A 10,000-nucleotide genomic window follows, 5' to 3' on the forward strand; every position below is an offset into this window, starting at 1 on the left:
CTCTCTCTCTCTCTCTCTCTCTCTCTCTCTCTCTCTCTCTCTCTCTCTGTGTCTCTGTGTCTCTCTCTCAGATATAGATGAGTGTGAGCTGAACCCCTGTGCTCATGGAGGTAGCTGTGAGGACCTGGTCAGTGGGTTCAGGTGCATCTGTCCTCCTCAGTGGACCGGCAAGACCTGCCTCATCGGTCAGTCACCATTTCCTCCCACAATCCCTTGCTCCTTATATGTGCTACAAAAACCCACCGTGCTCCTATAAAGCCTGAACGTCATGTTTTTTTTTGGGTGGGGGTTTCAGACGCCAACGAATGTGACGGTGATCCCTGCGTCAACGCCGTCTCCTGCCGAAATCTGATTGGAGGATACTTCTGCGAGTGCCTTCCTGGTTGGACGGGACAGAACTGTGACACCAGTGAGTGTGAGCCAATGGAATGCCTCCATTTCTGTCTGTCTGTCTGTCTGCGTGCGTGCGTGCGTCCGTGCGTGCGTGCCTGCGTGTGTGTGTGTGGTTCAGTCAGTGCACAGACCATGTGCTCCTTGTGAACCTTGTGGGGACTTTGGGTTCAAATCCGACTCCCAGTCTTGTCCTCTCTCTCTCTCTGCTCTTGGTTTCATGTCTCTCTCCCTACACTCTCCTGCCTCAAAAAAGTGAAATATTCTGAAAAGAATACCTTACTGTAAAAGGGCAAAGCTGTGGACAATGTTTATTTTTTGATTATGTAATTCAAAGGAAAAGACAACCAGCCCATCTGATTACAGTAAATAAGCACGTATTGTAGATTACATAAGAAGCTATTTATGTGGCACAGTGACTGACTTTGTAACGTTTCTCTACAGATATCAACGACTGTCATGGTCAGTGTTACAACGGAGGAACGTGTAAGGTAGGAACGCTGTGTGTGTGCGTGTGTGTGTGTGTGTGTGTGTGTGTGTGTGCGCTTTGGGGAAACACAAATGCCTCTCCAGTTCTTTTAAAACAGTTGTTGTTGTTTTACTTTGTCCTGGTGTTCCTTGAACCCTAGCGTCCCTGTTCTGGGGTCTACATTCGGTGAAAATATCCAATCTACAAGCTCACAACGTGTCGCAGTGCAACACTTTGTTTATTTGTTCATTGGCATTAGCTGATGTCACAGTCTAAACGCCCGCTAGTCTTCCTGGGCTCCAAAAAGTAGGATACGACAGCAGTGACAACACACGGATACGTGTGTGGGGAGGAATTAATTGTCATAACGACTACATTTGGGAGAAAAAAGGGTAACAAGCTTGTTCATCAGCTGTTTTTGTTGAAGATATTTAGTAGTGAAAACAGAATGAGGCCTATTTTAGGTTAACAGTGGTACCTTTCTCTCTCTCTATCTCTCTCTCTGCAGGACATGGTGAACGGCTACAGGTGCGCGTGTCGCCACGGCTACGCGGGCGACCATTGCGAGACGGAGGTGGACGAGTGCGCCAGCGGGCCCTGCCTCAACGGAGGCCGCTGTCACGACGAGGTCGACGCCTTCCACTGCCTGTGCCCGCCCGGCTTCTCCGGCAGCCGCTGTCAGGTGAGCGCTCGCGCACGCCACGCCCATGCCACGCCCACGCCACGCCCACTTGGTGTAAACCCTATTGGTTATTCTTAACGACTCGTCTGGGGACGGCCAGGGGGTTCCAAATGGACCTCTACGGGTCACGGGTCCATTTGGTTCCATTTGGACACTCTCATAGTTAGAGTTGCAGACCTGTGAGGGTCCATTTGGGCCCCTGGTGGTCCCGGGACACTATGTTGAGAAACAGTGGTGTAACCCGAACACCCTGATGAGCGTACTATCACAATATAGAGCTTTAACCTTTTAACCAAGAACTTTTTGTTTTGACCAAAAAATATCACTTGCCCTACCTTTAACTATTGAGGCTTAACTGTAAAATCTCTCTCTCTCTCTCTCTCCCTCTTTCTCTCTGCCTCTCTCTCAGTTGGACATAGATTACTGTCAGTCGAACCCGTGCCAGAACGGCGCCCCCTGTTTCAACCTGGCCTCCGACTATGTGTGTAAATGCTCCGAGGATTACGAGGGCAAAAACTGCTCTCACCTGAAGGACCACTGTCGCACCACGCCATGCAAAGGTTACTATTTCATTACAGCACTGTATCACCACACAATGAAAGGTTACTATTTCATTTTATTACACGGCTTGGTTGAATGCTTGATTCTGATCGGTCAATCACTAAATTCATCCTCAGAGCACCTGGCTCTTTGCTTAATTTTGTTCCGTATCCAACATGGTAGCCATGTAAACAAACACGTGATGTCATTTACAGCTTAACATTGCTCTCAAGAATGTTTTCGAAAACATTTGAAGCGAGAAATAGCGTGACCGTTATCTCCAAACCCGGCCACAGCGGGACGTCAATTCAATGCATTTCAATGAAAATGCGCACAGAAAAAAATAAAACATTCTGCCTGAGCGAATTTAGCTGCAGGGAGAATAGTTTTAGACCTGTGTATGTGCGCGTGCTCGGATAAGGGACAAATTATTGTCTTTAAATGTACAAACATAGACACAGAAACAATAGGAGTATTGAAAGAAATTTAGTAAAGTGACCAAACGCACGGCCACACCCATACACACGCACGCACACACAAAGCTTGCACACACGCACACACACAAAGCTATAACCACACCCCTCCTCCCATCTCTCTCCCAGTGATTGACAGCTGCACGGTGGCGGTGGCGTCCAATAGCACGGCGGGCGGGGTGCGTCTGATCTCGTCCAACGTGTGCGGCCCCCACGGGCGCTGTCGAAGCCTGGCGGGGGGCCAGTTCAGCTGTGAGTGTCAGGAGGGCTTCACTGGAACCTACTGTCATGAAAGTAAGCACGCACGCACACGCACACGCACACACACACACACACACACACACACACACACACACACACACACACAGATATAATATACATAACACACACCTATAACGCACTGGTTCTCAAACTTGTTTAGCGTCCTTTGACGCTTTTTCATTTTTTTCCATAACTCAGTGCTATTGAACACCCTTTACGTCTGTGTGTTGGTAAAAAAAGATATTGAACCAATGAAAAGTATTAAAAAGCGCAAAATTTGGATAAATTGGATCGTCAAACTTTCTGCTAAACCGGCTAACTCCACCAAAGGGGGTGGAGTTAGCTGGTTTTGCGGACTTCAGGCTCCACCCCCTTTTGATCTTCAACCTCATTGTGAGCTTGGAGGTCCATTCAGCTGTTCTTATCAATGATGAACAAAACCTCCTAACTCCACTTTTTGTTTTGTTTTTGCCATTTCCTGAAAAATGAACATTTTGGAGTTAGCTGGTTTCTGCCCGACAGCAGAGATATTGTGAATTAACCACTAAAGCCCTATTTAAAATAATTGTGAAAATAGCCAATCTACAAGCTCTGCTATTGCCACTACTTTTCCTTCCAATACTTGAGTATACTATTTACTTACAGTATATACTTTGTCCAACGCTGCCCCTGAGTGGAACATGGTAAGCCATGTTCTGCAAACTCGCCCTATTTATGACTTATTTATTGAGCACAATGTGACAGAGGGACTTGCTGAGGCAGTGCTGTGACACTACTGTGCTATCTCTGGCTGTGGTTGAGAAGGAGAGATGAAAGAGAGTGTGTGTTTGCTGAGAACCAGCTGCTTGGCATTGGCAGTTGCTATTTGTGTGATTTTGTTTTCACATACTGTCAATAGGCTCTATGCACAGCAGCCATATTGGACAGAAATTGGGCCCCTTCCTTACTTCCTTCACAGGTGTTACCAATGATACTAATGAAGGATCTGTTCCATTTAGTGGTTCTCAAACGTTTTAATTTCAAGGACTCCCATAACTCTGAGAGTGTACAAATGGAACCAAATGGACCCGGGAGGGTCCATTTGGTTCCATTTGTACACTCTCAGAGTTACACCTCCTCAAGGAACCATGAGGGTCCCTGGACCACACTTTGAGACCCACTAGTGTTTCTAGTGAGCCAACATGCACAATGTCAGCACCCTGACTCTGTTTGACCAGAATGGAACAGAGCCTTCATTGGTATCATTGGTAACACCTGTGAAGGAAGTAAGAAGAGGCCCAATTTCTCTCCAAAATGGCTGCTGTGCAAAGAGCCTATTCACTGGATTGATGCTTTTTTTTAAACCCACTTTGAGAGAAATGATTAACGGGAAAGTTTAAAAATGTATTCTGTTTATTTATTTATTTTCTATTATTGTATTTATTAGAGAACTTGGTTTCCAGCTGTATTTTTTTTATACCCGACCCCCCTCACTGCGCTGAAAAAAAAGAAAAGAAAAGAAAAGAAACAAAAAATGAAATATGCACCAAACCGAAATGTTACTACACCCCGGGCCCTAATAATATATTGTGTTATTATGAAACTAGATTTAGCATTGGCCTGGTTAGAGATTATTAGTAAGAACTTTTTTTTCCTCCCTCTCTCTCTCTCTCTCTCTCTCTCTCTCAGACATAAATGACTGTGCCAATGCTCCGTGTCAGAATGGAGGAACATGTATTGATAAAGTCAGTCAGTTTGAGTGCATCTGTGCTGAAGGCTGGGACGGACCCCACTGCCTCAACAGTAAGACTCCTCTCCTCATTCCTCCTCTCCTCTCCTTGTTCCTCCTCTCCTCATTCCTCTTATCCTCTCCTCTCCTTCACAGGTGTTACCAATGTTACTAATTAAGGCTCTGTTCCATTTAGTGTGGCATAGTGGTTGTCTTATTTTCAAGGACCCCCATAACTCTGAGAGTGTACATTTGTACACTCTCAGAGTTACTCGCCCACCATAAGGGGCCATTTGGGAACCAAAATGGAGTGTTTCTACTAGTGTGCCAACATGCACGATATCAGCACCCTGACCAGAATGGAACAGAGCCTTCATTAGTATCATTGGTAACACCTGTGAAGGAAGTAAGAAGAGGCCAAATTTCTTTCCAATATGGCTGCTGTGCATAGAGCCTATTCTCCCTCTCCTCTCCTCTCCTCTCCTCTCCTCTCCTCTCCTCTCCTCTCCTCTCCTCTCCTCTCCTCTCCTCTCCTCTCCTCTCCTCTCCTCTCCTGTCCCCTCCTCTCTAACTGTGTGGTTGACATTGTTGCAGACATTGACGACTGCGGTTCGAACCCGTGTCTGAACCACGCGACCTGTCACGACCGGCTCAACGACTTCTACTGCCAATGCAACGACGACTGGAAGGGCAAGACCTGTCACTCAAGTAAGACCCCGCCCCTTCTTCATGTTCCATGGATGGCCGTTGTTCCAAACAATCACTGCATGTACGATGATATGAGTGTCTCATTTCTCAGTTTGTTCTGGCTACTACATGCATTCAAGGGGCACTTCACCGCCGGGAGACACTGCAATCACCCAAAGTTAGCACTATTTGTAGAGGGGGAAAGTACACATATTTGAAATTGGCACTGTATGTCAAGAACAACTGCAGCTCAAAGTTGAACGGAATGAATTTTCACACACATGAGTGCTGTGACTTCTTTCACTATGTTCCCTTATGAGCGTCGGGTTCTTTTAACACATCGGGTGCCAGAGGTTTATTAAAATATTATACGTTCAGTGCCTGCTATTCTTCCATCCACTTACATTGATACGTTTCGTGCTGTAGAAGCCCCGACGCGGAAGTGCATGTAAACAGAGCGTGCGTGCGAGACGGCGGAGGATCCCGACTAACGCCTGGAACAATAATATTTCTAACGCGATCCTCCATTGCAGCGTGATCGCCGATCGAAAACGGCTCGCTTCCACCACGTTAAAAAGAAATGGAGATATTAAGCTTTTAGTCAAGGAGTTTACATTAGAAAGGCCGACCGGAAGGATTTTTTACATGGATCCACATCCGGCCAAAACTTCACAACGGTGCTGGTTAAAACAATGCTGGTTTAAAGGAGAATTCCGGACCACATTTTTCTTACCTTCATATGATGTTGTTATATCCTAGGACGAGTGGTGCAGTTGAATAATTTCATAGCTCCATAGCGAGTCCACCGCAGCTAAAAACCCGAGCGAAATATCACTTCTTTTTTTTTTGTGAGATCTGACGTTCATAGTGACAGAATGCGCCCCTGCGGACTGTTTACATCCTTACTTGGATGACGTCATGGGTGAAATCTCGTCTCGCGGCGCTTCCGCAGGGGCGCATTCAAGACAAACACCTTGGAGAGTGTTCTGTCACCATGAACGTCAGATCTCACAAAAAGAAAAAAAATTATTAAAATACGCGATCTAGAGCAGTGGTTCTCAACCAGTGGTCCAGGGACCACCAGTGGTCCTTGAGGGGGTTCCAGGGGGTCCCCAGTTAAATGATAGATATTTAGGAACCAAATGGACCCTTATCATAAGGGTCTTATGTGTACGCTAACATTGATTTTACAATATGAATTGGGGTCCCAGAGATATAGATGCCTTTAAATGGGGGTCCGTAGCCTAGTGCATGTCAAATTGAAATGGTTGAGAATCACTGCTAGAGACATAAAAGTCTTCTCTTATTGGGGGTCCCTGGCATATATTTTTCAAATGGGGGTCCGCAGGCCAATAAGTGTCAATTTGGGGGTCCTTGACATGAAAAGGGTTGAAAACCACTGATCTAGCGCATGGACCGTCCGCTCGGGTTTCTTAGCTGCGGTGGACTCGTTATGGAGTTATGACATTGTTCTACTGTACCATTCGTCCTAGCATATAATAACGTCATATGAAGGTAAGAAAAATGTGATCCGGAATTCTCCTTCAACCAAAAGATTCGCTTTTAGAAATGTACATATTTTGCACATATAAACAACTAAAAAGAAACACATTATTAGCAGGAAGTACTTGCTGGTTTTAATGTGGTGGTGCGAAAACATGGTGGACGGGGAGAAAATGTTCTCTCCTTCATCGTGATGCCATAATGGAGAAAAAACATGCTTTATAAACGGTTGGATTTTCTGGAGATCACACAGACACATGCCTACAGTGCATATGTATCAACACGGCTGAAAACTTGTTGAAACTCTCGCCACACCGTTTACAGTGGAAGGGTTTTACTCCAGTGTGAAGACGACTGAAACTCTTGTCACACCGTTTACCGTGGAAAGGTTGTTCTCCGGTGTGTAGACGCGTGTGTGCGTTCAGGTGACTCACCTTACTGAAGCTCTTTCTGCACTGCGTACAGTGAAAGGGTCTTTCTCCGGTGTGGACACGCAGGTGTGCCCTCACACTGGCTAACTCACTGAATCTCTCGTTACACTGTTGACAGTGGTAAGGTTTTTCTCCAGCGTGGATACGTTGGTGTTTTTTCAGGTTACCGAGCTCGTTGAAACGTTTGTCACAGTCTTTACAGTGGAAAGGTTTTCCTCCAGGGTGGGGACGCAGGTGTTTGTTCGGACCGCGTGGGTCACTGAAACTCTCGTCACAGTGTGTAGAGTGGAAAGGTTTCTCCGTAGTGCAGACACATTTGTGTGAGTTCAGGTGAGATGCCTGACTGAAACTTGTCTTACACCATATACAGTGGAAAGGTTTTTCTCCCCTGTGGTGACGCTGGTGTATTTTCAGACTACTTATCTCCCGGAACCTCTTGCCACACAGTTCACAGTGGAATGTTTTTTCTCCGGTGTGGACCAGCTGGTGTGTCTTGAGGATACTTAAATAACGGAAACTCTTGCCACACTGTTCACAGATGTGGGGTTTCGTCCCCGCGTGAGTCAGCTGATGTGTCTTTGCATCTCCTGGCTGAGTTACTTCTCCTGCTTGAGTTACTTCTCCTGCTTGAGTTACTTCTCCTGCTGGTTGAGTTACTTCTCCTGCTTGAGTTACTTCTCCTGCTTGAGTTACTTCTCCTGCTGGTTGAGTTACTTCTCCTGCTTGAGTTACTTCTCCTGCTGGTTGAGTTACTTCTCCTGGTTGAGTTACTTCTGGTTGAGTTAGTTCTCCTGCTGGTTGAGTTACTTCTCCTGCTTGAGTTACTTCTCCTGCTGGTTGAATTACTTCTCCTGCTGGTTGAGTTACTTCTCCTGCTTGAGTTACTTCTCCTGCTGGTTGAGTTACTTCTCCTGCTGGTTGAGTTACTTCTCCTGCTGGTTGAGTTACTTCTCCTGCTTGAGTTACTTCTCCTGCTGGTTGAGTTACTTCTCCTGCTGGTTGAGTTACTTCTCCTGCTTGAGTTACTTCTCCTGCTTGAGTTACTTCTCCTGCTGGTTGAGTTACTTCTCCTGCTTGAGTTACTTCTCCTGCTGGTTGAGTTACTTCTCCTGCTTGAGTTACTTCTGGTTGAGTTAGTTCTCCTGCTGGTTGAGTTACTTCTCCTGCTTGAGTTACTTCTCCTGCTGGTTGAGTTACTTCTCCTGCTGGTTGAGTTACTTCTCCTGGTTGAGTTACTTCTCCTGCTTGAGTTACTTCTCCTGGTTGAGTTACTTCTGGTTGAGTTAGTTCTCCTGCTGGTTGAGTTACTTCTCCTGGTTGAGTTACTTCTCCTGCTGGTTGAGTTACTTCTGGTTGAGTTAGTTCTTGTGGTTGAGTTACTTTTCGTGGTTGAGTTACTTCTCCTGCTGGTTGAGTTAGTTCGCCTGGTTGAGCTACTTCTGGTTGAGTTAGTTCTCGTGTTTGAGTTAGTTCTGGTTGAGTTCGTTTTCGTGGTTGAATTACTTTTCGTGGTTGAGTTACTTCTCCTGCTGGTTGAATTACTTTTCGTGGTTGAGTTACTTCTGGTTGAGTTACTTCTCGTGGTTGAGTTACTTCTCCTGCTGGTTGAGTTGGTTCTCCTGGTTGAGTGACTTCTCCTGGTTGAGATACTTTTCGTGGTTGAGTTACTTCTCGTGGTTGAGTGAAAGTCTTGGTAAACTGTTGGCAACTGAAAGATCTTGCTTCATCTGTGTCTCCTTGTATCTGTCCAGTTGCAGAGCTGGTCTGCCCATTCATCAGCATTTGGCTTTTTGTTTCTTTGTGGTGACCCATCGTCATGTGTTTTATGAAGGAAGACCTGGGGATATGAAGGTGTAACAAGGTGTATGGATAGAACTCTCTCTCTCTCTCTCTCTCTGTCTCTCTGACTCTTGCTGTCTCTCTTATTGAACTCTATTCACACTTGACCTTTGAGTGATCAGTTTCAACCTTTGTTTTTTTTAAGGTGTGAAGTTTAGACATCAGCTAATTAGTGACATCAGCTAATTAGTGATGTCAGCTAATTAACACATTTAATTAGTGACATCAGCTAAGAGTTAATTAGTGACATCAGCTAATTAGTGACGTCAGCTAATTAACACATTTAATGCCAAACACGAGAATTCTCGTGTTTGTAAATACACTCGTCAAGTGCCATAAACGAGAATTCTCATGAGGGCAATTTTAATTTAAATTTTATCCACACGGGGCGCTCTAACGCAACTTTGGAATGATCCACGGACCCTGTAAAATGGAATGGACGGGTGTGAATCCTGTCCCAAAAAACCTACCTCCCGTCCACTCCCATTATAGGATCTTGAGAAAAAGCTCCATATCTCCATATCTTTTTACCGTGGTGAAAACGAGCCATTTTCGATGGCCGATCACTCTGCAATGGCGGATCGCGTTAGAAATGTTATTGTTCCAGTCGATAGTCGGGACCCACGACAAGATTTGAGTAAAAACAAGCAATCAACAAGCTCATAGTGCGGCACTCGGTGCCTCACTATGAGCTTGTATATCTGCTATTTTTGAATAGCCAAGTTAAAGTGGTTAAAATGATTGTGATGCTATGTCAACTACTTTTTCTGGGGACCCCCTGGAATCCCCCCAAGGACCCCTGGGGGTCCCCGGACCCCACTTTGAGAACCAATGGTCTACAGCTCTAAACATATCAGCGTAAACGGTGAGATCGGTGGCACTGGATGTACCCTGTTTTAAAAAACCTCTGGCACTGATGTGTTAACCCATTAAGACCTGAGGCGATTCTTTAAAAAAATCTAAATCCTAACAGTTTTTGGGAAAAAAAAAAAAAAATGTTTTTCAAGATTTTTCAAA

The 10,000-nt window shown here is 45.4% G+C and overlaps 1 protein-coding gene across 1 annotated transcript in view; it reads left to right on the plus strand.

Annotated features, from left to right (window-relative positions):
- The window catches only part of LOC311053440 (protein jagged-1a-like), a 57,033-nt gene that overhangs the window by 29,522 nt on the left and 17,511 nt on the right, over window positions 1-10,000 (plus strand). Inside the window, exons 6-13 of the mRNA XM_084068967.1 lie at window positions 72-185; window positions 296-409; window positions 835-881; window positions 1,368-1,541; window positions 1,951-2,101; window positions 2,684-2,848; window positions 4,484-4,597; window positions 5,118-5,231. Of these exons, the coding sequence (XP_083925093.1) occupies window positions 72-185; window positions 296-409; window positions 835-881; window positions 1,368-1,541; window positions 1,951-2,101; window positions 2,684-2,848; window positions 4,484-4,597; window positions 5,118-5,231 (993 nt within the window). The remainder of the gene's footprint in view (window positions 1-71; window positions 186-295; window positions 410-834; window positions 882-1,367; window positions 1,542-1,950; window positions 2,102-2,683; window positions 2,849-4,483; window positions 4,598-5,117; window positions 5,232-10,000) is intronic.

Source organism: Gymnoscopelus microlampas, assembly GCF_963454915.1.
Source record: "Gymnoscopelus microlampas genome assembly, chromosome: 2".
Lineage (NCBI taxonomy): Eukaryota > Metazoa > Chordata > Actinopteri > Myctophiformes > Myctophidae > Gymnoscopelus > Gymnoscopelus microlampas.